The following is a 27,969-nucleotide window of genomic DNA, read 5'->3' on the forward strand; positions in this document are numbered from 1 at the left end:
CTGTAAAAAAAAAGTAATATAAAATAAAGCCCCAAACCACAAACTACAGAGCAGAGCTGTGTTTCGGATGCTCTCATTTTATTGTTGTTTGGCAAGTGTTCATTCTTTCAACCGCTGATGAACTTTGGGGAACAGCTTCAGGGCATTACATGTTGTTACTTCACAGACTGTTTCTACTGATAATCCTTTCACTGCAGCAATGTACTGACAAGCAATCCTGATCTTCTCTGGTTCATTTCTCTCCTAAAAGAGAATTGCCAACAAGGTTACACTATACAAGAAACCAAGTGAGATCAGCCTAGCTTACCCAGGGCCCATAGGACTGAGTCCCTCCCTTCCGTTAATTACTTCAAAAAGGTCACCACTGGCATTTACAAATCTTAAATCACAACTAGGCTCTATGATAAGTTAGATGGAAGAGTCAGCCTGATACTGTGCAGTTTTGGATCTGACACGACCATAGTTCTATGGCAATTTCATTATATTTTAAAGACAACAGCTGGATCAAGCTCAAGAAATTCTACTTCTTTTGTTGCTGAGAAAGAATAAATATTCAGCAACAGTTTCAAGTTCCTGAAACTTCTCTGTGGAGATTATCAGCAGGAAGAAAGCTGTGTTCTTTGAAGTTCTATATATATCAGCCTTGATCCTGCAAGATGTCGAGTGCTTAACTAAAACCCATGTGACTTATTTATTTATTTATTTAAAGTAATAAAAACAATACCTAACCAAGGCTTGAGGCACTCTGACATCACTGATGCTACAATAAAATCCCAGCAGCATTAAGAAATCATTTCACAGGAACTCAGGCAGCCAGAGTCCAGAAACTCCTTTCCACTCTTTTATTGCTGCGGGAACCAAAACCTCAACCCTCTCCAAAAACCTTATCAAAAAACACCTGTTTGAAGAATGGCCAGAACGTCACCAAATTTGGACTATTTAGGGGAGTTAGTTCCAGAGTCCTGGAGCTCTCAGACAGATGCTCTTTCTTTTATAATGAGGGGAGATCCACCTCAAATGTCCCTGCTCACCACAGCTGTTGCAGTGTGGCACAGGGAAAGAGCCAATCCTCCAAGCAGGCCTGTCCCAGGCCATTAATGGCTTTATAGGTCATAACAAAAACCTTAAACTCCACCCGGAGACTAACAGACAGCCAGTGCAGATCCTGGAGTCATATGCTTCTGGTAAGATGCCCCATGCAGTACCTAACATCTCAACTGCCACCGAAGTCAACATGGACTCACAACACACAACATGTTCAAGCATTGCTCAGCACCTTGCGGGCTCTAATCTATTAAAGAGACATTTTCATGTTGATTTCAAAAATTAAAAAAAAAAAAAAAACTAAAATGTGGGTTTTGTTTGCGTGTAAATGTTCCTGTGCAGTTTGGTATCCTGAACACTGGCTCTCATGCATTAGCACAAAATGGCAGAACGAGAAACTGACTAGTCTGTTTTCCAAGCTAAATGTAGTGCCAAATGTACACAGACAGCATTAGTGATGACAAATTAGATTTCTAAAATTTGTAGTGTTAATTACCTGTGATGGTGGTAACAATACAAAGGAAACAATTATTTTAATGATCTGATTTCACATGACAGTGCCCCTTTGAGCTCAGAGGCGCCCGGGGGTGGTGTTTGAGATCTAGGTTAAACTATGTATTTCTTAGTGTGTGTCAATGGAGTGACAGCAGTGTAAACCCAGTGAGATAGCAAAATTAACCCTACAGTACAGTGGTTTTCAAACTTTTTTTCTGGGGACCCAGTTGAAGAAAATTGTTGATGCCCATGACCCTATGGAGCTGGGGATGAGGGATTTGGGGTGTGGGAGGAGCTCAGAGCTGGGGCAGAGGGTTGGGGTGCAGGAGGGGGTCAGGGCTCTAGGCTGGGGATGCAGGTTCTGGGGTGAGGAAGGGATGAGGGGCTTGGGGTGCAGGAAAGGGGTTCCAGGTTTGGGGGGGCTCAGGGCTGGGGATTGGGGCACAGGGTTGGGGCGCAGACTTACCTCTGGCGGCTCCTAGTCAGTGGCACAGCCGGGTACAGAGGCAGACTTCTCGCCTGTCCTAGCACCACGGACGGCACTGCACCCCAGAAGCATCTAGCAACAGGTCCGGCTCCTAGGCAGAGGTTTGCGAGCGGCTTCGCGCAACTCTCACCCACAGGTACCGCCCCCCCACCACCCCAGCTCTCATTGGCCGGAAACCAGCCAATGGGAGTGCAAAGCCGGTGCTCGGGGTGGGGGCAGTTTGCAGAGCCCCGTGGCCCCCCTGCTGGCCGCTTCTGGGGCACAGCGCAGTGTCAGAAAAGGTAGGCACTATGCTGCCTTAGTTGGGAAGCACCGTCGACAGGACTGTTAATATCCTGGTCGGCAGTGCTGACCAGAGCTACCCAGCACCTTATGTGCCGTGACCCATGGTTTGAAAAACATTGCTGTAGTATATGCACCAAGAAATATTTTTCTCTCCTGACATTCTTTTGGCTTTTCTTTTTTAATGTGAGGGAAGGGACCTCTCTTTGCATCTTGCATATGGCTAGTAGTCAGGGCATTAGAGAGCATGAACCCCAAATGCATTAGAGTGCATGAACCCTAACAGTCAGTCACTTCATTTCTAAAATGCAGGTTGGAAGGGTTTAGGATTTAAACTAGTAAGCTACATACTTTACTTACTGTACCTCTTTCTTTGGGCCAAGAGAGGGTGAGTCGGTCTCCAAGCAAATGTTCTCTAGTGGAATCTGTCTTATTAACTTTGCTCGCTTGTAAAGACAGGAGAATAAAACAAGAAACAACACAGGTAAGAGTCCGTTCTCGTCGCACTAATCAATATAGAAAGGAGCACACGATACATTTACACACACAAAATCAGTTAATGGCTAACAAGTCTGACTTATTGGCATTTAATAGGCTGTTTAAGCCACTGGGGATAATCCTATGCCTCCAGTGAGCTGCAAACACAAAGGTTAAGCAGAGTATACTTGCCCATCAGAGCCTCTACCACACTACAAGGATTGTGAATATTCATCCCCCTCAAATGTCTGTTAATCTTTTCTAAATGCAAGCTGTCTTTAACATTCTATTAAGTACATCCACTCACCGAATGACACGTTACTGTGGTTGGGAAAGACAGTACAACAGCCAGCCAGGTGCTGGGCTGGTGTTGTAGGAGACCCACAGTCAAGAACATCCTGTGGACTCCTGTTCTCCTAACCATTAAACTAATGACTTCAGGTAGATGGGGTGGGTTGTGGTTTTCTCTCTTTGTCTAGGCAGTTACAGCATGCTCACTGCCATGGTATCCGAGCCCCTCTCAGGGCTGGTGTGAAAAATAAAGGGATTCACTCCACCAGAAGATCAGAGAAAGGACAATGGGGCAGATGGTAGCTTGGACGTGGGAGGGCTCAGTGTCTCGGCACAAGAATTGGTCATTTGGTGTAGGAATCAATAAGTTAACAGCCTTGTGATTCCTTGGATGCTTGGGCCCAATCTTCCAGCTGAGAGGCACCAGCATGACTCATTCAGTTAACACTGTGATCAGCCAGAAGGAGCATGGTTGTGAGCAAGTCAAGGCACTCTCCTCTCACCAAGTAGTTAGTTGTGCTGTCTCAGCAGCACTTTGAGCCCAAGTCAGCAGTGCAGCAAGGGACAAGGATAAATTCAGCTGGCACTACGTAGCAGGCCTGGGTATGAACAGGAAGAGATCTGGAAAACCCGTTGTACAGAAATGAAAGATTAACTGCTTTACCGCTGCTGTACTAGGTGTATGGGGAGGAGGGGAATGAACCTCAAATCCTGCCTCAGGTACTTGACACAAGAAGGTAGGAATGAGCCATGCCAAGAGTAACTCCACTGGAGTGTCTTTGATGTAGAATATGTTTAAGTGAGATCAGAATGAGGCCCCTAGATGACAGCCTGCAAAGTCTGAGATTCTTTAGATAGGGTATGAATGTGATCCCACTTCCTGACCTTCAGCGTCCTGCCCCGCTCCGCCTCCCGAGGGGCTCTATGTTCTTAGACCCAGATCCACAAAGGTACATAAGCACCTAACCCCCTGACGTAGGCACCTCAGTCCCAATTTTATGCTCCATAAGACTCCCACCACACCCTGTGGGCACCTAAACTCAGGGAGGTCAAACTATCCCATAGTTCAGGGGTTAAAGCACTCTCCTGAGTGGTGAGGAGACCTCTGTTCAAATCCTTTCTCCCCTCTAGCAGAGGAGGGAATTAAACCCAGGTGTCCCACAACCCAAATGGGCGCTTTAACCACTGGGCTAAAAGTTATAAAGTGGGCCTGGGGGTGCCCTGGATTTTGCAAGGATTGAGCCAGGCACCTAACTCATTCTTACAAGAAATGACTTGCTGTAAGCATAGGCGCCAACTTCCGCTGGTGCCGGTGGGTGCTTGACCCCCCTCTGCCCCTGGTTCTGCCCCGACTCCACTCCTGCCCCACCCCCATTCCAACCCCTTCCCCAAAGTCCCTGCCCCAATTCCACCCCCTCCCTGCCCATTGGACTCCTTCCCCAAATCCCCACCCTGGCCCCACTTCTTCCCCGCCTCCTCTCCTGAGCGCACTGCATTCCCGCTCCACCCCCCCTCCCTCCCAGTGTTTGTTTAGGTGGCAAGTGCTGGGAGCTAGGGGAAGAAATGGGGATGCAGCGCGCTCAGGGGAGGAGGCGGAGGTGAGGTGAGGCGGGGGGTGGGGAAGGGAGCTTGGCTGCCAGTGGGTACAGAGCACCCACTAATTTTTCTCCGTGGGTGCTCCAGCCCTGGAGCACCCACGGAGTTGGCGCCTTTGGCTGTCAGCACCTAAGTCATCAGCTGGCACCCCGGTGGCAGGGCATGGTGTATCAGGCTCTCATGCTTCAATGGCCCCAGCTGACAACCAGTCTGGTTCTGCAGTAGTCTGCGTCTTCTTGCTGGAGGGCTGAGTCACCTAGACTCCCATCCCTTCTGGAGTAAGCCAATAGTCCCTCAAAACAGGAAAGCACAAAGTCTCATGGCTTCTATGCCAGGCCCTCGGCCCCCGTGTTGGACTCATCATTCCCGTCTCTTCCAATCTTCAAGCCTGTACTTCCCCTCTCAGTCTTGTGGGAGAGATAGGGGAATCCAGGCCCAGCCTCTCCTCTGGCTTCCTGCCCAGGGACCCTGTTTAGGTGGTTATGGGCTTGTTGTTCAATCCCTCGCCACTACCTTGGGTTGCCCCTACCTTTCCCTACTTGTCAGCACCTTCCATAGATATGGGAATACTGCCATGAATTTGTGGCTCCCCACAGCTTCTTCCCAGCTAGCTACTGAGGAGCTTCCTCAAAGTTGCTCCCAGCCTGTGAAATACAGCCCAGCTGCTGCTAAACAGTCCTTCCCATTTACCTCTTTCTGACAGGAGTCCCCCCAGCTCTCCTTCTTGGAGCTGGATTTGTGCTTAAGCCCACTGCAGGGCCTCAGCCACCTTCTCCTTCAGCTAGCTTCTTTTCCCCAGTTAGTCCCAGGCTCAGAGGATCCAGCAGGCCAGCCTTCTCCTACTGATCTGCTCTCCTTCCTAGTCAGCCCCCAACTGAGCCATGTTCAGGCCTTTTAACTCCTCCCTCCAGGCTTGACACCTTTTGCAGGTGTAGTGGGGTAAGGCTGATGGCATCGGCTCTCATTAACCTCTTCAGCTCCAGTGTGAGTTTGTTACACCCTCTCACAGGCCCTAAGCCACCTGACTCCAGGAGAGAGGTTGCCAGTTGTGGATGGCTAGCAGAGATAGGCGCATCCCTGCAGGCTGGACTTAGGTGCCTATCCCTGTGAGAGGAGCAAGTCTTAGGACACATCCCTCTCATTAGCATCCCCCATTGGCTATCTTAGGTAGCTCCCCACTTTGTGTGCTGGCTTTTGTGGATCCCATTCTAAGGCACTTGTCTCTCCCCAGTCAGTGTATAGGGAGTTGAGGCACCTAACTCAACTTTGTGAATTGCAGTGTTGTTCCTGTGATTTACTAGGCACCTAAGAGTTAGGCATTGCAATGCTCAGCCTCACAATGCCTAAGTCCTTTTGTGGATCCAAGCCTTAGGCCCTATCTATGCCAGAGTAATTCTCTGAAAATCTCCCACTGATGTTAACAGTGGTTCAGTTCCACTGGTGTTAGCAACACTGAGTGCCCTAGTGTAAATGGGCCACCAGATACTCAGCAGAGTCATATGACCATGTTAAAAACAGCATTGCTGGGACTGGTAACACTGGTAGAGCTCAACTGATCTTAGCAGCAAGTGCTACAGACCAGGCCTTTGATTGTAAAACTCCTGGCAGCAGGGACTGTCTCCCCCTATGTATTTGTATAGCGCTTATGTAACCCACACACCTTCTGGGTGTGGTGTTCTGTCCCATCTAGTGGCACCAAGACCACTTAGAGAGAAAGTGAGTTTGCTCTACAGCCTTAGCTAACAGCCAGTTGGCTTTTAGCTCATGAGGTAGAGGCTCATGCACTGAACTCCAGAGGCCCCAGGTTCGATCCCGCCCACCAACAACCAGGGTCTGTCGGCATTACACCTACCAGAACAAAGCCTCTAACTGGTGCTTAGGAGCATTACTGCAGCACAAACACCACCACTACCAATTTAGCTCACTTTGATTCTGCCTTTGGGCCAGATTTTGATCTCCCTTACACTGGCTGCACACTCATGCACCTTCACTGGTTTCAATGGACTCACTCCTGATTTACATCCTTGTAAGCAAGAGGGGAATTGTCTTTGTCTTCTTCTTGGAGAAGCAGCTTTTCACATTTTCTCTTGCCATCCTCCATCCCTGACCCTGTCCATGCACCATGCCACATCGCTTTCCTCCTTATTCTAACCCTTCTTCCAAACTCACAACAGTTAGTTAACCAAACCCAAATGTCAGGGATTTAAAACATCAGTGTGTAAAGATCGTTAATGCCATTAACCCCAAAAGCATTTGTTAGGAACGCCAGCTCTAGCTCCATCATCATGTTCCAACCATCGTTCCCCAGCTAAGTGTTCTTCTATAGCCGTAGCCCCATCATTGCTCCACGCTGCAATATATTAAGTTAATTAATCCTCATTTTAAAAAACCCAACAAGAACTAAAAGGCCACATATGTTCCTCCCCGCATCCCTTGCTGAGCTATGGGTGATTTAGACTGTAAGCTTCCTGGAGCAGAGACTTGCCATTCTTCATTTGACTTTAATTCTGTCCTGATTATATATAAACAAACAGAGAAAGTGTCTCTGAGGAAGTATGGGTATCACATGTGCCTATGACACACACTGGGCCCGATTCTCTTTTACACGAAGGCCCATCTACACGGGGTGACAGTGGGCCAGTACAGGCTGGTATGGTGTACCGGTAAGAAGCCAGTGCCCGACTGTACACAGCCCACGTTAAAGAGTTGTGGCAGCAGTGCTTTCACATGGCTGCCCCTTCCCCGTCCGCAGCCCTGCCGGTAGGGACCGCCAACAGGGAAGGCAGAAGGGGCAACGACATTAAAGCAGCGGCCAGAGCCCTGGGCCCTTTTAAATCGCCACCAGAGCCCCGGGAGGTGGGAGCCAGGCAGCGCGGATGGGGCTGGCTGGGAGAGACTGACCCACAGCCCCGCCCCTTCTGCCCGAGACCCCGCACCCTTCAGGGGCCAGAGCCGGCCCCCGTACTGGTAAGAATTTAATATTACTTTCACCCCTTCATCTACATTGCTCTGGAGGAGTAAATGTGCCCTAAAGGGGGTATAAATGTAGTTTACAGATGTTATGTACAAAGGCAATTTACTGCCAGAGTGGCATAAAGGGGCCTTGGTGGGCATGAGAATTCATGTTATTGTATGCATGTCCCCAGGGTCATCCTTGCCCTCTGCCTCACCCTACCCTCCCAAATACCATCCCCCAATACCTGAGCCAATGCAGAACGTCATTTCTCGCGCAGTCCAATTAAAACTATACTGAATCAGAGTCCATGAACTTTCCAGGGACTTACCTGATCATTCCTTGTGACAGCTGGAGGAAAAGAAAAACAAAAGCCAGCTTGTACTCCTTCCAGGGCAACAGAGGGTCTGCCAGCAAAGTTGTGAAGCAGTGCGTTCCAAATACCTGCACCACATAGAAGAAACCCCAAAAGCCTCAAGACACTAAAGCTAGGCTGTACGAGTTTAACAGCACCACAGTAAAGATTTGTATCATGAACATTTTTTTTCTGTTTTAATTGTAAGAGACTTTAGTGCTGGCTCTCAGTCCTGAAGTCCTTTATTTATCCACAGGCAAAATATTCATCAACCATGGCTTTGTAGGATCCCTCCCTGACGAGTGAGAACATAATTGATTTCACCTGTGACCTCTCTGCTGGGCCTGCCAACAAAGGTGCAGACTCTGATTCCCATGTATCCACTGGGAACCGGACCAAGACCACCAAATTCACTTCATATCAACACCAGAGAGCTGTCAGTGGTAACAATTTTCAGTTGGCATCTGCCGGGGCCAAACTGGAACCTGTAATTAGAGGTGAAAGGCTCCACAGTCAATTACCTACCTCTGCAGCCTTTCTGTCCCTCAGCAGCTTATTTCTGTCCTGCTATCATTAATTGTGTTTGTAATATGCACAGAGATGTAGATAAGTAAATATTTTAAACATAGTCTAATTGTATCTTTCTTCACAACATAGGCCAAATTTCAATCTACAGATTTGCTGGAAACAAATCATAAAGAGAAATAAAGCTATCTGGACACCGTACTCTTCTTGCTTCCATTCAAAGAGTGTAGTGGAAGCTGATGCTGAGACAAAGGCTGCTTTGATTCACTCACAAAAAAAGTTACAATAAAAAAAAGAAACAATTCTGTTTCATCAGAGGTTTTCCACTCTGCAGAAACTGTCACTCCTTGAGCATAATACGTAAACTTGGCAGCTCCACAGCATCTTCCACTCATAGTTTCCAAACTTTAATGAATGGAGTTCTAGGACACACACGTGAGGTAGGGAAGCATTATTAGCTCCATTTTACAAACAGGTAAACTGAGGTAAAGGACTCACTTTTCTTCCCAGTTACAAAGGTAAATCAATTGAATTACACCAGCATCTAACTGGTGTAAGAGCAGAAACAGGCCCAGAGAGCAGTTAAGGATTTCTTCGTGCAACAACAATCAGTACTGGTTATAAGGGTTTGATCAGAATGGAAAGCGAGACTTACCTTGCTCCTTAAGAAAAGCAATAGTTTGTCTCCCAGCCGAACGAGAATGCACGTTTCTGGTCATTACAAAAAACATACTTTAGAGAAGCAGAGACACACTGGTGGTTTTTTTTAATATAAAGTGATTTCTTTTTAGAAAATAAGCTCTCTCTCTTAAGGAGAAAACATTACTGTTCAGGAAAACAAGAGTTACAACTGGCACTGCTGGCAAAGTGAAGAGATTTGGTTCTATTCTGAAAAAACAGCTATAGAAAAACGGCACCTTCTTCCTCACCAGGTCTGCACCTCGTGTGTATTTAGAGTCAGATCTGCTGAATTTAGTGACAAAAATAAGGTGTTACTCTTGTTTGCCATGCAGAGCCAACACAGCTAAGGGAGAGCAAGCTGGATTCCTTTCCTCCTACTGCATCATCATCAGAACTATTTACTTAGTACCAACCAGTTTCACTGACATAAACTGAATGAAGACAATGACACTTCACAGTCACTGAGGGCTTCATGTGACCTTCAGAACGTTTATTACTGGCGCTGATGCAAAGAAGAAAAGAACCCAGCTTGGTTTTCAAGTCAAGGGTTGAATCTGAGGGCTGGCAGCTGGGGGGGGGGGGGAAATCTTTTCACTGGTAAACTAAACACATTTGTTCTGGAAATCACTGGGAGACAATAAACACGGCACCCTACCACACAAAAGTTACTTTCATTGAAACAAAGAAAGAATTACAAACCAAGAGATTTTGTTCTCCATCCCCACTTTTTAAAGTTCCTACCATTTGGGCGCAAAATGGGGTGAGGGGTACAGGTGGTTTAAAGTTCTCCTTTGCACTGCCCCAGTGCTGGTGCTGCTCTGTCCAGGCCATTATCCCTAAGCTGAAAAGCTAAAAGGGGCCAGAAACAGTAGTCCAGGATAATCATGGCACAGAGGCATTCTAGCGTCTCTCCCCACTCCTTTCTCCAGCCATGCCCCCTTTTATCTTCTAAGTCAGCTGCAAGGGGATCAAGTACAACAAGTTGGTATTACACCACCCGAGGGCCCCCCCCCCCCGGCACTTGACGAGCCTCCCTGGGCCATTTAAACTGGCTTTATGACCACATTATGCTGGCGGTGCAGTGCAAAGTGGCCATGTTGCACCAAAGGATATGGTCTTTTACTTTTTGAAATATTTTCTTTTAAATTATCACTGCTGACCACGTTTTTTCCAACCCCTTCTTCCTGTCCTCATTTCCCCTCCTCTGTCTGACTTTTAAGAACCAATTGTTTTGATCGGATTTGTCTGTATTCTCCTGTACAGTGCCCCAAGCACCTTGGGAGAGGTACTTGATACATATAATTATCCCCCTCTCCTCCTCGGATGTGGGGTTTGCATGTTGAATACCTGTTGATAGTTAGGAGAATTACACATATAGGGAGAAGAGAATAAAGTAATACGGTCTTTGTCTTCCTGTTTCCTGATGCTGAACTCGATATCATCAAATTAAATATAAAAATCTCAGTTTATTTTAATAATACTCTTATTTCCCCCCTAAATGTTCACTTATCAAGTACAGTGGAAAACCACCTATCTCATGGAATAGAGAGTTCTGGGAGAGATGCTGATTTCATTCATGCCAGTGTAACTCCTCTGACACCGCTGGAATTACACCCACATAACAGAGATCAGAATCTGAGCCATGGTCGTTATTCCAATAAAAGCTCTGGATTAGGGGGCGAGTTTTCCAATGTAAATGACATACATAGAGGCATGAAACCTAAATTTGGACAACAAGGAGTTTAAATAAGAGGGTCTCTCTCTGCTGTGGTGGGTGCATGTGCCGAATCCTGCTCCCATCGAAGTCTGTGGCAAATCTCTCTCTGGTTGAAATCCTGGCCCTAATGAATTGTGGGGGAGCTTTGCCATTCATTTCAAGGGAACAGAATGTCATCCTGTGACTTAATTTGTGCAGAAGTGGGACATAAAATGATGCCTTGAAATAATACAAGTCTAACCCCCATCGAGTTTTATTTGGGGAGCATAGCTCAGTTCTTATCCAAAAGATGAAAAGTGTACACATGGAAAATACACCTCCTTTCAAAAACAATTCTTTCAGAAGAAATGCCAGCAAGTCTCCCACATTTTTAATGATGACTTAGCTAGAGAGGAACATTCATCAGCCCTAATCTCTTGACACAGGCTCTGGCTTCCCAGGTGTAAGCCACCTTTTATTATTGTTATTTTTCTTTTTAACCTTAAACTATTGAATATTTTGACTAAAAATAATCCAAACAACCCATCATTATCAATATGCTTTACCGCCCCTCCTGCACTCCAGGAGCTGTGACTTAGGAAACAGGTGCTGAGCTTAGTTAAGATTTGATATATGAGGAAGACTTTGCTTGGAGGTGTTCTGACTCACACTGGCAGGTCCAGCTGTTTAGCTATATCCAGCTGTAACGCAAAGACCTTCTGCTGCTCCTCACGTTGCTGGGATGTGGACACAAACCATGGAGTGAAGTCTAGACCAATCTGCAATGAGAATCAGTTAAGGGATGATACAAAGTTTATGAAATCTTAAGTAAACTTCAAAATGCATGGAGAATTAATGCTTTCAGTACATTAAACTTCAAATGCTGTAGGCTACTATGAGAAACCACTGTAACTAAGACAAGATTAGAAGGCACTACAATCTCTATATAAGATCTTGTACCTGGGGGTACAGTAGTACATGAATGCAGAATAAACTATATTATATATAAGATAACACAAAAACGCTTTGCTAGGAAAAAATCTATAGCAGCTCAGCTAGTCTCCCTACCACTGTCCTAGCTGCAGGATTCTAGCATATATTTGCGGACCATCTCCAATACTTATTCATAAAATGATCATGTGGGGCCTGATTCTAGTCTCACAACAAGAGAGGAGTTTGGGGTTTGTTGAATCTCAGCAAATATAATTTCTGTCTATAAAAAGAAATGTAAGCACCACAAACCACAGATTGCAATATATTGCACAGGCCTACCAGAGCAATGGCTGAGTCAAGAAAACCCTGATACTAATGAAATCAAATAAAGCACTCTACCTCTCCAATAGCCACCAGCTTATCTTTGTGCTTCTCAAAGAATGGAAGGGCAGGTTCCAAGTCCTGTAATAAACCAGCTACAGCTCACATGCTTCGTTAAAATACCAGTGGGGTAAAAGAGGTCCTGGCATGTCAATGAAATTGCAAAACAGGCATTAGTAGACCATGGTGAGAACAGAAATATAAGGCAGGTATTAAAATTATATACTGAATTGTCTACCAGCTACTGAATGTTTTAAGTACCCATTCTTTAAATAAGACTATAATTAAAAATTAAAAGAAAGCCCAGTCATTCTGCTGGGCTGCCCAGAGCCAGCCAGCCACACAGCCACACTACGGTGGAAAGTACAGGCTTGGGCTGGGGCTTGGCCATAATAGCCAGAAGATGTGTTGATTCAGCATATCTTCAAGGCAGCCTCAGATGGCAGGGCTCCTCTGGAAGTCCTGGGGGAAGTGTAAAGCTGCCCTCCACTGATGGAATCCCCAACAGGGACAGCAGTGGGAATAGCATGGGTCCTCCCCTGAGGATGAATGCCCCAGTATGCAACCTCTCCTGCTGCAATTTGCATCCCATGGGCCAGCAGAGATTAGTCAAGGCCACAGTTTGCAAAGTGCAAAAGCAGCTATATAAATAAAAGGCATCATTATTATCCCATAGGGCTTGCCTACATGGAAGTTAGTGCCCATAAGCTCGGGTCTGAATTTACCAGGGTGGATAAAATCAACGATTTAACTTAAAAAAAAAATCAGATTTTTTTGATAAAAGGTTTTTTCCCCAAAAAGCATGTCTAAAGATAGTTTTAATTAAGACACATTATAGTTCAAAGATATCTCATCATGGAATAGGGATTATAAATTCTAATTCTATAGTGTGAGACAATATATTCATGTAATGTTTAAAAAAAGTTTTGTAAATGAGTTCCAATAGTTCATGGATTAGGGACCCAATCTGATGGGGTTCCAGGGACTTCTGTATAGATTATTTAGGTTAATCTTTCTATCTACCCAATGGGACTCAGTGCTCAGTCTAGAAGATACCACCAGAGATGAGTAGTTTTGCAGTTCTCAAACTGTGGATTTGTGTCTCTGGAGGTAACATGCTTGTTAACAGCAAAAATGTTTTTAAATAAATAAATATATAGAGAGAGGTGAGAAATAAGACCTCAGCTCTATTGTCCCTCTTCAAATTTGTGTACACAGAGTCAATCCCTTACCTCTCTCTAAAAGTGCAAAGTTTCAAAAAGTTCAATGAATAGAAGATTGTTGGAGCGGAATAGATCTGGACAAGGAGAAGAAGTCCGGGGATAAATGTGAGAAGCGAGGGACAGATGCTTGTTTTGTTAAAATATGTGTTTGCTGTTGAAAAAAAAAATCCAGAATACTTAATGTTGTTGTTTTAGTTAAATAAAACAATTTAAATGTCTGTTTGGTGATGTTCTCCTTCTAATACAACATGGCAAGAAAATCCTCCAAATACTAATGATTAACCTGTTGAATTGGAGACAGTTCAATGACTTCATAAATATCTGCTTCAATTACCTTTGGTAAATGAAATAACCAAACAATCATTCATTTTCTGATATAGCTGTGAAACTCATCTGAAAAGTTTTCAAAATAAATCAGTTTAAAAATGTATAGTGGGTACCTTCTAAAAATGAAACCTACATCTATCTCTGAGTTGTGAAGAATATGTATTACAGTTCTAACAACCAACAAGATTGCACTTTTATGTAGAAACCCATGATTAAATCGAGTCTTCCTGACTATTTTTTAAATCAAATCCGGCCTGGACTTTACAGTGCACTAGCTGCTCCACAGTAACTTCCCATATGGACACACTGTGCACTACAGTACCTTTGTGCACTTCAGCTTTTTTTGGTCCAGTAAAAGGTATTCCCCACCTTGCCCCTCTAATATCCTAGGACCGGCACAGCTCAGACTGCACTGCACAGGGAACTATGGCCATCATGATCACACAGCACCCTCTGGAGGCCAGTGAAGGAACTGCCTTCATGTCTATTGACAAGGTGCTGTGGTGATGGCTTATGCAAAAGGCTAAGATTTTGTCACAGTTATTTTTAGTAAAAGTTGCAAGCAGGTCACAGGCTTCTGTGGATTTTTGTTTACTGCTCGTGACCTGTCCCTGACTTTTACTAAGAATAACTGACAAAATGGGTAGGAAGGAGGGTCTAGCATCAACCACTTCTGGCGCTCCAAGGTTCTCCCTGCTGCCTTGTGCCTCAGAGCTGTAGGGGAGCCTGTCACCAGCAGCAGCTGAGAGCTGTGGGGAGCTGCAGGGCCCCTGCCGGCTGACAGCTCCAGCCCCGCTGCTGAAGTGGAAAATGTCACGGAGGTTTCTGGAAGTCACTGATTCAGTGACTTCTGTGACCTCCATGACAAAATCTTAGCCGTACTAAGTTATGCATCAAGGAAGAAAAACAGGATAAAAATCATAAAATAAATGGGCCCTTGCTTGAAGTCTCCTTAAAGAGCTTTTATCATCTGCTTCAAATCCTGCACCTAACCTATTTCCAAGATCTCACCACATTTGCTAATTTTTTTACTTGTTGCTTCATCTCCAAAAAAGGCAAAAAACCTGTAATAACTCCGAGGCCAGCCACGACTTCATAGCTGTCACCAGGTTGCACAGCAAGGGCACTCCGAACTTCACAGGAAAGGAACTCAGACCTTCCTGCTCTGAAAGCACAGACCCTTACTCCTTAAAGGAGAGCTCCCTCCAGTTGTTAACTAAGTAGGGCCTATGCACATATCTGATGCCATCTAACAGAGAGCAGTATCAGACATACACACTAGCCAGTTTTCCCCCCAATAAATTGGTGATAATTACATTATCTTTATTAGAGTTAGGCACAGAAGAGAAGTGTCCATATTCACCCATGTGACAGCTGTAGGCACAACTGCTACCATGGCAGATTTCTGCTCTAAAGACTTGAAGAGCTACATAAGTGGAGTTACAAATACCCATATGAAGAAATTCATTTGATTTAGCAAAATACAGGCATAGGAATCTCGACAAGTCACCTGAACAGTAACACTGCGATGTCCATTTGCACTGCTCTGAATCGGATGAATCCCAAAACATGCCATGACAGACTCTGGATACCTTTAGGAGGGGGAAAACATGTCAATGGGATTAAAACATCTAGCTCAGCAGTGAAAGTAACATCATCCAGTGGCTGTTTGGTGGCCTGTAGGCAATAAGTTAGCGGTCACAGCCAAGTTTCTAGCAGAGAGGTGTCCTCACTCAGGGAACACCCATCACAATCAGCACTGAGTTGTCATTCTTAGCAGAAACACCAAGGACTGAAGAGATTGGGAAGATTGAAATAGCCTTTCACCACTAGAGATGGGATGGTCTCTCAAAGGCCTGTCTACACACATTTTTGTACTAGTATAACGATGTGAGTTAGGAGTGTGATTAGTTAGTGATACCACTATGCCAGTACCACCCCTACTGTGGTCACAGCTACACGGATATAAAAGTGCCTTATACCAGTAGAGCTTATTCCCCTTCACATGTGTGAACGGCTACAGTGATATAAAGCTCCTTCATTCCTACACAAATACATCCACCCTCGTGGAGCTGCACCACTTTAACTCTAGCAGTATAATCAGAATGGTACAACTTGTGTGTGTAGACAAGGTGGGGCTGAGGCACTTTGATGAGGCAGAGGACATCTGCAATGCCACCCCCATGCTTTGTCCATTCTTAGGAGAAAGAGATGTCTCCAGGACTGCTCCTTTGCACACTCAGTTCATACATATGCAGGTGATCAATAATGTTTAACAATGAATACTTAACTTGATCTCTTGATATTTCTATGTTTTACATTTTGCTTTTTTAAAAAAACAAAGAAAAATACAATCTCTCTCTCCCACACACATGCACATACATTATTTTTATAAAAGCAAAAGATACTCTTTGTTAGCCTGTTCCAGTTCTCCAGCTCTCTGCCATGGTGAGTCAAAAACAACCCTCAGGCTCATTTGTATGCAATCACCCTGTTTAAAGAGGCCATATTGCAGTCCATTCTCCCTTAGAATTAGAAGAGGAGAGAATTAAGACATGTTACTTCCCCTCTCCACAAAGCACTCATGGAAGAATAAATATATCTTGATTTTAGGTTCTCACCTCTGTAGGATATATGGTCCATTCCCCTGCCTTACAACAGAAACAGCTTGCTATTCAGCATGTACCCCTCCAATTAAAGGCAAAATCCTGCTCTTATATTCATATGTTCAGCCCATGGAAAGCCCTGTACAGTATAGTCTTAATTTCAAGTATATAGTCAACTTTGCCTTAAACTCCTTTATGCCATCACCTCACTCATCATATGGCTGACATCCACACTTCAGCAACTCTATGTGATGAAACCCTTCATAATATCTAGACCAAATGTTACAACTTCGAAACAAGCTGCTACCTTGGAGGGGTGAAGAGGTTATCTCCCGCATCCTCATTCACTTTTAGACACCTGAAGATCATTACAATATCACCTCTTTGTTTCTTCTTTTTCAGGCTAAACATGTTTACATTTTTGTCAGCTGACACACATGCAAGGCCAAGATTCTGTCTCATTGCCTTCCCCAGTACTCACCCTGTAATCTGGATATCCTTTTTTAAATGAGATGCACAAAAGTTGCACATGATTCTAAGGACACCATTCGCAAGACTTTATGTGGCGAGATCCCTATAACCCAGTTGCTAGGGCACAGGACTGCGAGTTGCGCATGGGGTTTATCCTTGGCTCTGAGATGCAATCACTAGTCCTGATTCCCCACTACCCTAGCTCCCTGTGTTGTCATTTACACGTGCACCAAGTGGGTGTGAAATGCTACCAGATCAGAACAGTAGATTTACCCTGACCATGCACAGATATAAATGACTATGCAGAGTCCGAGGCAGTGGAGAACCAGGCCCAACAGCATGATCGTGGCCAATTCAATTAATCTCTCTGTGTTTCAGTTTTTCTATCAGTAAAGTGAGGATAATGAGACCCATTCACCTCTGTCCAGAATCTGGAGAGCTAGATAAGACACGTGCTATGGCAAGTGTTAAGTAGAGCGTTATTTCTTTGATCTAAAAGATGTCTTTTTACTGACACAAGGCATGCAGTGAGATAACAAACCTTTCTGCTAGATCAATAACTTCCTCAAATTCACTTTGCTGCTCTGTAACAGAAACAAAGGCTCGAACTCCAGCCTGGATTGAAGAAAAACAAACAAACAAAAACCCCTGTATTTGTTACTGGTGAAAGTTACACTTCCCTCCTGTTTTATGTATGTGTTTCCATTTATAAACGACTTAGCTAGGAACTGCTTTAGGAGCACATTCACTAAACTCACTTCAGTTAAATACATCATTAAATGAGTGGAGGAAAAAAAAAAAAAGTAGTACCAAAATAAATGACTTCTCACCTATCCAACCATGCAGGATTGAACAATATATTAGCCACACTGCCTCTCTGCCCCTCCTAGTCCAACCCCATCTCAAAATCCTGAGGGAAGAGCTAATCCTTAATTTGCCCTAAAGTTCCACAGATTCAGGGCTTGTCTAGACTACCGCTTAAGTCGATGTAAATTACATTTGTAGGGGTGTGAAAAAACCACCCCTGAGCGACATAACTTACATTGACTTAAAGCCGTGTCTACGCTACGCTATGTTGATGGGAGATGCTCTTCCGTTGACTTAACGCATCTTCACCAGATGCGCTAAATTGACCTTGCTGCATCGATGCAGTGATGGCCAATTTAACGTTGTAGTGAAGACAAACCCCAAAGCTCTGTTGGGCCAAGGAAGAAAGCAAGCTCCAGAGACTAGGGCCCCTTAATGAAAACACCCTGACGGTAGGCGCCTCTACCAAACCCTGACAGAATAAAGCATTCTTGATTGCTGTTCCTGCGCCCAGAATTTGGGGAGCCCAAATGATCTATGCTAATCCTTCCAGTTGCTTCACACGCACCCCTCCCAAGCCTTTCAGTTGCTTCACCACTCAGTATTACTGCAGTCTTGTCCAATTTGAGTCAGGCAACCAAACTGGCCAGCTGGATGGGATGCAATTCCTGAAGATAATGACAGTCAGCCAAGACACTGCAATTCAAACGTCCTCCCTAGCCCTTCTAATGGCCCTTTCTGCCCATTAAGTAGAGGAGTGGCAAGACAGAATAAAGTTCAGTGGGTATTTCATATTTGGCTCCACTAATAAATAAACAGATCAAAAAACCTCTACCACTTACAAACTGTGCCCACAAATAGTCTAACATGCTCAGGTTAGTGCTACCCCGTCCTCATGCCATCACCTGCGTGTTTGCTTTACCCACAAGTTACATCTTGTCTTGATCTAGGGTCCTGCTCCTGCTACATCTGCAGCCCTCTGTGCCTGTGTAGAATCCCATTGACTATACTGCAGGATCGAGGCCTACAACTGTAAGCTGTTTGGCACAGGAGCGGTCTTTTAATACATGCTTGTCTAGAACCTAGCACAATGGGGCAACAATCTAGTTGAGGCTTCAAAGTGCTCCTGTAATACATAATAAATAAATCCTAATAATGTCCTGAGTAATGAATAAGGGATTCTGGTGCAGAAAAAGTAATAATTTAAAATAAGTCACTAACCTTTCTTGATTTTTCAATCACATCATTTATGTCCTGCAAGACACAAATGATCAGTTATCATGCAAAGCACTGAGAGACCTGATTTTGTTACATTTAAGCGAGGGATGTGTAATAGGTTCCCCCCCGGGGTGCCACCTGGAACTGAGGTATCACTGAGCCCCCCGACCAGGGCTGGCTCCAGCGTTTTTGCCGCCCCAAGCAGTGAAAAAAACTCGCCGCCGAATTGCCGCCGTGGAAGGCAGGAGAGAGAAGCTGCCGCTGAATTACCGCCACAGAAACTCTGCCATCCCTTTCTGACTGCCGCCGAATTGCTGCCGCTGCGGAAACTCTGCCGCCCCTTTCTGACTGCTGCCCCAAGCAACTGCTTGGAACGCTGGTGGCTGGAGCCGGCCCTGCCCCTGACCCACCAGCCTTGGCTCCCTTTACACTGTACTGCTGTGGCCAGCCAGCACTTTCACCAGCACACATACAGATAGGGACACACCCAGCTGCAGTTATATGCAGATGCTGAGATCAGCTCTGCATGGGAAGGCTCTAGCTAAGGAACTTTCCAGCTACGCAGGCACGCACTCCACTCTGGGGTGTAAACCCAAAATTATACCATCTTTCGCTGCACAGGGAACTGTACAGCGTAAGCTCATAAAATTCGCCCCCTCCCTTAATGTGGAGAGGAATATACAAGAGCTTTCTGCCCCGAGTTATGACTCCCACACAAAGCAAAACCAACTTTAACAACTTCAAAAAATAGATTTTAAGTGATTATAAGGCATAGCAAACAGATCACCTAGCAAATAAACAAAACTGCAATCTAAGCTTAATAAACTATATAGATCAGATATGAATAGCAAATCCTCACCCTAAGTGATGATACAAGAAGGCTGCAGACTCTTAAGGAGCAAGCTGCACTTGCTTACAGTTCTGAATCCCCCAGGCTAAAGGGAGTTTAGCCTGCGTCCAGCACTTCCCCCAGTTCAGTCTTTGTTCCTCAGGTGTTTCCAGGTGTCTCTTTGGGTGGGGAGTCAGTGAAAAACCTCGATGATGTCACTCCCCTGTCTTAAATAGCCTTTGCATATGGCGGGAACCCTTTGTTTCAAAACTTGGTTCCCACGCCAGTCAATGGAAAAACACTGGTTTCAGAGTAACAGAGGTGCCACAAGTACTCCTTTTCTTTTTGGAAAAACACTGATATCCCAAGATGGAGTCCAGCACCAGGTGACCTGGTCACATGTCCCTGTAGTGTCACTGAAGCCATGAGTTGGAGGCTGTCTACAGCATCCTCAGGAAGGCTCCCCAACGGGAGATAAGCTTCTTCTAAGGCCTATTGTTTTCTCCTAATGGCTCATTAACCTGAATGGACCCTTCCCAGCCAGCCATCTAGACTGAGAGCCTTTTGCCTAGTGGGCGTTCCCCAAGTGTAAACACATTTGTAATACAGATACATAGTCAATATTCCTAACTTCAGATACAAAAATGATACATGCAGACAAATAGGATAATCATACTCAGTAGATCATAACTTTTCCAATGACACCTCACTTGACTTATCTTGCATAAAACACATTATGTCATCATAATCATGTCATAACAACACTGCTGTGAAGAATGGGGCGGGGGGAGGCCGTGTCACAGGATGGTCTTGTGTTTAAGCTACCAGGCTGGGACTCAGGTCATCTAAGGTTCATTAGTGGCTCTGTCACAGACTTCCTGCATCACTTTGGGTAAGTTGTTTAACATTGTCCTTTCCATTTTATGTATGGGAAACCGAGTCCATGGCAAAGTTTGCCTAGCTGATGGGGGGGTTGTAAAACTAAATTATAAAATATTTTTCAAGTCCTGGGGTGAAAGGTGCTTGATAAGCGCAAAGTAGCATCATTATTATTTTACAAGAATTTGGTGGCATAGCCAGGAAGAGAAGCCAGGTCTTCTGACAGCACAGACATCCTCCCTTCCTCTCCCAACCGTCTTGAAAGCTAAACGTGGAACCCAACTACATCTGTGCTGACCCCTGATCCCCAGTCCTTCTCTTGACACTTTTGTGTATTACCTTGCTCAGATGCGGGGGCATTTCAAATCCTAATCTCACACAAGAAGGAGTCTGAGGCAGCCAAGACACCAATGGGTAACACTGAGTGCAGAAATTCAAATGGAGGTACTGGAGCCGACTTCAGCCCAGATTCAGCTACAGAGAACATCAACTATTGCGGGGTGACACTTTGTACCCCAAAGCAACACTCTAGCACCCCCATATTTAACATGGTGATACAATTATGATATATTTTGTACAAAGTATGCCTTGTGAGGTATCATTTTAAAAGACTTGATCTTTTGAACATCAATATCAAGTTGGATTGGGTGTGCTGTCATTGTATGTGAAGTTATGAAGTTTGCCATGCATGTTACTGAAGTATGTTGTAAGGTTGGGAATACACACAACCAGCCTTTCAGGTACAACAATGGGGCAGCCAGATACTGATGATGGCCCATGAAGGGGAATACACACTCACAAGGACTACCCCAGGAACTGTATACAGTGAAGACCTCTCAGAGGGAGCACAAAAAAAATGGATACTACTTGACTCACCATAGCAAAAGATCTTTCCAGAAAGCTGGAAGAACTTATAAAGGAGGGGAAGTGACATCATCATTTGTCTTCACTTCCCCCACAACTCAACACCTAGAAACATGTTTGGAGAACAAAGACTGAACTGGGTCCCAGGCTGAAGGGGATTTCCAGCCTGTGTGTGGAAGATCTAAGACCTACTTGTATTGTCGATCAGGGTGAGACACTGCTTGATTCAAATCCTGTCTAGTTTACAGAACTCAGATTGCAATTTTTCTTTTTATTTCTTAGGTAACCAACTTTGATCTGTGCACTTACTACTTATAATCACTTAAAATTTATCTTTCTGTAGTTAATAAACCTGTTTTACCCTTTCCCTAAACAATGTGTTTTTGTTGAAGTACTTGGGGAATCTGCTCAGGAACAAAAACTGGTGCATGTCCTCTCCACCCTGAGGGAGGGGCAGACTGGGTAATAAACTTACACTGGCCAGGTTTCTGACCAGGGCAAGACAGTACAGCTCTGGGGTCCTAGGCTGGAGAGCTGTGGGGAATTGGCTGGAGTCTCGCTATTGTTGGTTCATGAGCGGCTGGCAAAAGCATTCATGTAACCCAGCTGGTTTGTCCCTGCCTGTGGATATCTGTGTTAAGTGCAGTATCTGGAGCGGTTTGCAGCTAATCACAGCATCACAGTGTGAGAGGGAACCCAGGCTGGTAAGACAGAGGGCTCAGTGGTACACCAGTTCCAGGTTGCATGCCGTCACAGTGGGTGTATGGTTTCATGAGATTTGCTTACCTGACTTGTTTAAAGAACACTATTTCTTCAAGGAACACCCACCTCAATAACTTCAGCCTTCTGAAGCAAGAGCCCTGATGTTAGTAGCGTCACTGACAAGCAAATGAAGGAGAAGCCCAGATTCTCCCTCTATTTGGTTAACTCTGTAGCCACGTAGGCAGTGATAGTGATCCTTTTAATAGAGGGACACAGCAGTGACTACCAAACCACAGCACGTTCTATCTTGGTGTCACACACACACTTCCTTCCATTTGCCTCTAATGCCAGCAGCAATTTTCAGGTTAACACAACTGCTTTTTCAGAGTTAAATATAATTGCACAATGACAGAACATTCATGTTAGCTCACCAAGTTCATCCCCTGCAAACACAGACTGTGGTCCCCAATAGAGGACGTAGCAGACATGAGAAACAGACCAAAAAGATTATTAACTAAAAGGCTAGGTGTAATCATTTCTTCCTAATCATACTTCTATTTCAATGGGACCTAGATTGAACAATGGATGCATCACATTTGTATTTACTTTGTCCTTGGGGGCGTCAGGTCATTCATGCCATGACACAGAGTTTTTAATATTCGGGTCATTGGGGAGAATTACGATTGGCAGGTTATTTTGTTCTTCATCAGATGCACAGCTAATTGCATCTGCTACATTCGTTATCAGACCTTGTGTATTGGCACAGAGTAGAAACTCAGAGTTACGAACACCAGACCTATGAATGGACCGGTCAACCACACACCTCATTTGAAACCGGAAGTACACAATCAGGCAGCAGCAGAGACCAAACATGTTTTTAAAAAGTCAAGTACCACACACTACTGTGTTAAACGTAAGCTACTACAAATATAAAGGGAAAGTTTAAAAAAAAATTTGACAAGGTAAGGAAACTTTCTGTGCTTGTTTCATTTAAATTAAGATAGTTAAAAACAGCAATTTTCTTCTGCGTAGTAAGGTTTCAAAACTGTATTAAGCCAATGTTCAGTTGTAAACTTTTGAAAGACCAACCATAACATTTTGTTCAGAGTTACGAACAATCTCCATTGGCAAGGTGTTTGTAACTCTGAGGTCCTACTGTATGTACCTTGGGAGACTGCACTTGTGTAACAAGTTTACAAATGTCTGGTTGCAGCTGTTTGTATCTAATGTTAACCTAGAGAGGCATGTCTACCCTTCTTATCTTACCCCAGCCTGGGTGGCTCTTTTTGGGTTTATCACACGACATGTCCCACATTCTACAGGACTGTCTGGATTTAATTAGGGCCACACAGCCCCCTAGAAGCAACTGCACCATCCCGCGAGTTATTTCAGAGTCCTAATGTGTCATCGTCTTGCAATCACAACAGTGTTATGACACAAGCAAGACCTGAGGAAGAGCTCTGTGTAGCTTGAAAGTTTGTCTCGCTCACCAAGGGAACAGAGTAGCAGCCGTGTTAGTCTGTATTCGCAAAAAGAAAAGGAGTACTTGTGGCACCTTAGAGACTAACCAATTTATTTGAGCATAAGCTTTTGTGAGCTACATGATGAAGTGATGATGATGAAGTGAGCTGTCGCTCACGAAAGCTTATGCTCAAATAAACTGGTTAGTCTCTAAGGTGCCACTAGTACTCCTTTTCTTTTCACCAGGGGAAGTTAGTCCAATAAAAGCTATTACCTCACCCACCTTGTCTCACAAACCAGTTTGTAAATTACAGAGCAGAGCAAAAGGAACCCTGCTCCTAATCCACCAAAAAGCTCCCTGAAGTGTATCCACCACGTCCGTGCTATAAATGGGGGTTCTGCCACGGACTCTAATGGGATCAGGAGCTTCTACAGAACATACACCAGGCTCAGTGACTACAAGCAGGTAGAGGGAATTCCATCACTAGCCTGGAAACAGCTGTTGTTGCAATCATACTTCGCATACCCAGGGCTGCAAACCCAGTAACAGCAGCCCCACAGCATAGGGCCTGTGTACAGAGTGCATCCGCTGCCTGCAGTCTTCAGTCCTACCTGCCTGAACTCCTCGGCCGTGAGGTGGCAATGACAATCGATGAACCAGCACGTCTCCATGTGCCAAGGCTGCTGAAGGCACCCTGAGCAGGCAAGGCCTGGGCTCCGCCTCTTGCGACTCTGACAGACAGCCGAAAGAGGCTGTGGCTCTTCCCAGGGCAGCGACTGCAACCCCTCCCACTCGCCCTATGGCGAGCAGCCCAGCCTAGCCCGGGCACACAGCCGCCTAGCTATGGGGCAGAGGGAGCTCGCGTCTGGTGAGCTCTTCCTCCGCACACAGGTGCGGGCAGTTTTGCAGCATGGAGGCAGGAGTTCCAGCCCCAGCTCTGCACTACAGGAGTATTTACAAAGAGTACGTTTGAGTTTCCGGGGGGGAGAGCGAACCCTGTTGTGTCTCCCCCTGGAGTCTCTTTCCAAATGATTACCATTTACTGAAGCTTCAGCAAAATGTAGCTGCAGGGACACTGGCATTTTAGAAATCACGTTTCTTACAATAATCAGTTTCGATGAGGCCAGGAACGTCCAGAAGCCTCGAATCTTGTTGTCGTCTTCTCAGTCAAACCATAGAAGCTGAAGATTTTGAGTAGATGACACGCTTCTTTTTTATACCCACACTTGTAGAATTAGCAATTTCTTCTTTGTTTTATAGGGGATAATAATTACGGCCTTAGTCCTGAAGAAGTGGTGTTTTACCCACAAAAGCTTATGCCCAAATAAATCTGTTAGTCTTTAAGGTGCCACCAGACTCCTTGTTGTTTTTGTGGATACGGACTAACAGGGCTACCCCCTGAGCCTTAGTCCTGCAAACCCTAAGCATGTGCATACCTATGCTCATGGGATGAGGCCCATTGACATTAGGGACACCACTGATGAGTATTTACAGACATGCTGAAGCCTTTGCAGGACCAGGGCCCTGCATGTGTAATTTGATGTCATGCTATGTTTTCAGTATTGCCTACAGCGACACCATTAATTGTAAAAAGAAAAGGAGGACTTGTGGCACCTTAGAGACTAACCAATTTATTTGAGCATAAGCTTTCATGAGCTACAGCTCACTTCATCGGAGCTCACGAAAACTTATGCTCAAATAAATTGGTTAGTCTCTAAGGTGCCACAAGTACTCCTTTTCTTTTTGCGAATACAGACTAACACGGCTGTTACTCTGAAACCTACCATTAATTGTGTTGAGTGTTTTATTCTTTGTTTATATGTAACTTTACTTTTTTTTTTTTTAATAAAATCTTTCTTAGAATCATAGAATATCAGGGTTGGAAGAGACCTCAGGAGGTCTTCTAGTCCAACCCCCTGCTCAAAAGCAGGACCAATCCCCAATTTTTGCCCCCGCTCCCTAAATGGCCCCCTCAAGGATTCAGCTCACAACCGTGGGTTTAGCAGGCCAATGCTCAAACCACTGAACTATCCCTCCCCGTCAAACTCCTTGTTAGAATACAGCCTCTTGGACACAGTTTTTATATCATGGCCCTTTGAATAAATTTTCTTTTTAACCAGAATAGTTTAATTGGTGCAATCCTTATTGTGGCTGCAATTACACAAGGTGCATTTTACCAGTATGGCTTATTCCTCTTGCCATACACATTAGGCACTTTTATACCGGTATAGCTGCATGCACACTGAGGGGGAGTTATATCACTTTAACTATACTGCATCATTACAACTTGCGTGTGTAGACACAGCTCACTACTTATTGCAATTACTTCAAAATGTCATAACATTTTTAAAAATCCTTTTTATATGACTAAAAATAACACGAGCTAATCAACCTGGATTAATTTTAAAATGTAATTTATCAGTCCTTAACTAAGATGTTTTTCTGTATTGCTCTCTGCGTAGACACTGATAACAGACTTTTCAGTATATTTTTAGTTTATTGTCAATGTTCCATTCCTGGTTCGTCTGTATTGCCTGTGTCATTGTAAGTGTAACGAATTCTGAAGTTAGCTATCTCAGAACACGTAGGGCCCACTCCTTCACTTACTGAAATTTGTTTGCAACATTGGACTGTAATGACATCAAATGTAGGATATTTGTCATGTGTGTTAGTGCATACAGCACAAGGTGAATTAAATGGTGGGTCTCCGCCCTCACCCACATGCTTACATATCTATAGGAAAACATACAAAGACGGGGGGGCTGTTGTTCTTACAATTACCTCCAGAACATGTGTTTTGTTTAAAATGTTAAAGGAAATTTCATCCCATTAAGGATGGTTTAAAAAATTATTAGTAACTTCTAAAGTCTTGTTCTCAGATGCTCCATTAATAAAGGGCCCAATCGTTAGGCCCTCGACCTCCACGGAGTTCAATGGAAGTTGAGGAGGCTCACCATTGCCCAGGGTCAGTTTCAATGGCAATGGTCTGTAGGTACCTGATGGGGCACCCTCAACTTAAATGTAGCTAACTTAAAAATAAATAAATCGTATTTGTACCAGTTGCAAGTACAACCCCTGCCCTCAAGGCCTTGTGTCAGTCTGGGGTTTTGCAGTCACCTATATCGACAAAGAGGATAATCTATGTTCTTCCACTCAGCAAGAGGGGAGAGACCCATACAAATAGCAGAAGAAAGTGACTAATGTCTTAATCCTGAAATAAGAGCCTCAATAGCAGACCCCAGCACCTGCATGTGGCTCCACCTGAAGCCAATGATGCTCCATGCAGACCAAGAGGCACCTGTGTGAACTTGTTTGTGGGATCGGGAGTCTAACTGACTAGATGAGGGAAATTGACTATCCATAGAATGCTGTCAAACTAACAAAATAAACACACTGGAAAAAATAGAGAAAAAATATGTCTCTAATCTTTTCAAGTTATCATCTTAGGCATTACTTGTAATAATGGGAGATAAAACATTTGCACACTGAGGCATGACTTTTAAGTTGAGGGTTTACTCTTAACCATTAAGCAGGTCTAAGTCCATAGGCTGAAAAGAAGAAAAAATGGAAGCTGACAGTAGGGGTGTAGCGTGCACCCATTTCAAAGTTCTCTAGATGTATCTTGAGCTATACACTACCCTTGATCCATGCCCAGAAAATTCTGATAATGATACAGTGGAAGCTGTGCATGCAGGTGGCTCTGTCATTAATTATCCTTAATCAGGGTTCCCACTTAGACCCAAATGTTTACCTATTTGCAGTTCTTCTGTCTATTTCCTGTCTTTTAAAACAATAATACACATTGCAATTTATATATGAATGATTCAAATTCAGAAAAAGACAGACATTTTCTTAACTTGATAAGCTAATTAGGTGCAACTTATCTTAACACAGCCACTATCTGAGGAACAAGTAAAGCCAGCCTCCTCCAATGGTGATGCAGAAAAGTAATCATAGGGATGAAAATGTGAGGGAAAACAAGCACTTAAGGTGGACAGCAGTTACCTTCCATGTGACCTGGAAATAGGCTGCTTACATTTTACCTTACTTAGGGCTCGATCCTTCTCCCATTGAACAACAAACAGCAAAACTCCTACGGACTTCAAAGGCAACAGGCTGTCCCTGCTCTGTTGGCACCATGACTACAATTTGTCAGTCAGACATCCATCGGTGGTTCACAAAAAGCCAAGGATGTCAAACAGGAGTTCAGAACAGTGTTTTGTAAAAGATCTTCCAGAATAAAAAAAAAAAAAAAAGCAGCAGTTAAAAAAACTGTATCCATTAAGGGAGACAAGATTTGACTTGTCTACAGAGTGCGTTAGTCCACATTAGAGGGGTGTAAATTCTAATGCACATACGAGCATGTCATACATTAACTGGCCCAT

At 44.4% G+C, this 27,969-nt stretch overlaps 1 protein-coding gene across 1 annotated transcript; it reads right to left on the reverse strand.

The window, feature by feature from the left end:
- Positions 1–27,969, reverse strand: LOC140908828 (putative deoxyribonuclease tatdn3-A). Its single transcript, XM_073336703.1, has 11 exons — positions 27,943–27,969; positions 27,628–27,711; positions 18,852–18,884; positions 17,365–17,438; positions 15,257–15,338; positions 12,215–12,277; positions 11,552–11,661; positions 9,161–9,216; positions 7,957–8,069; positions 2,674–2,754; positions 1–243 (listed from the first exon to the last, which is right to left on the reverse strand). The coding sequence occupies exons 1-11, from the start codon at positions 27,967–27,969 to the stop codon at positions 100–102; spliced, it is 867 nt and encodes a 288-aa protein (XP_073192804.1). The 3' UTR covers positions 1–99.

This window comes from Lepidochelys kempii, chromosome 3 (genome assembly GCF_965140265.1).
Source record: "Lepidochelys kempii isolate rLepKem1 chromosome 3, rLepKem1.hap2, whole genome shotgun sequence".
NCBI lineage: Eukaryota > Metazoa > Chordata > Testudines > Cheloniidae > Lepidochelys > Lepidochelys kempii.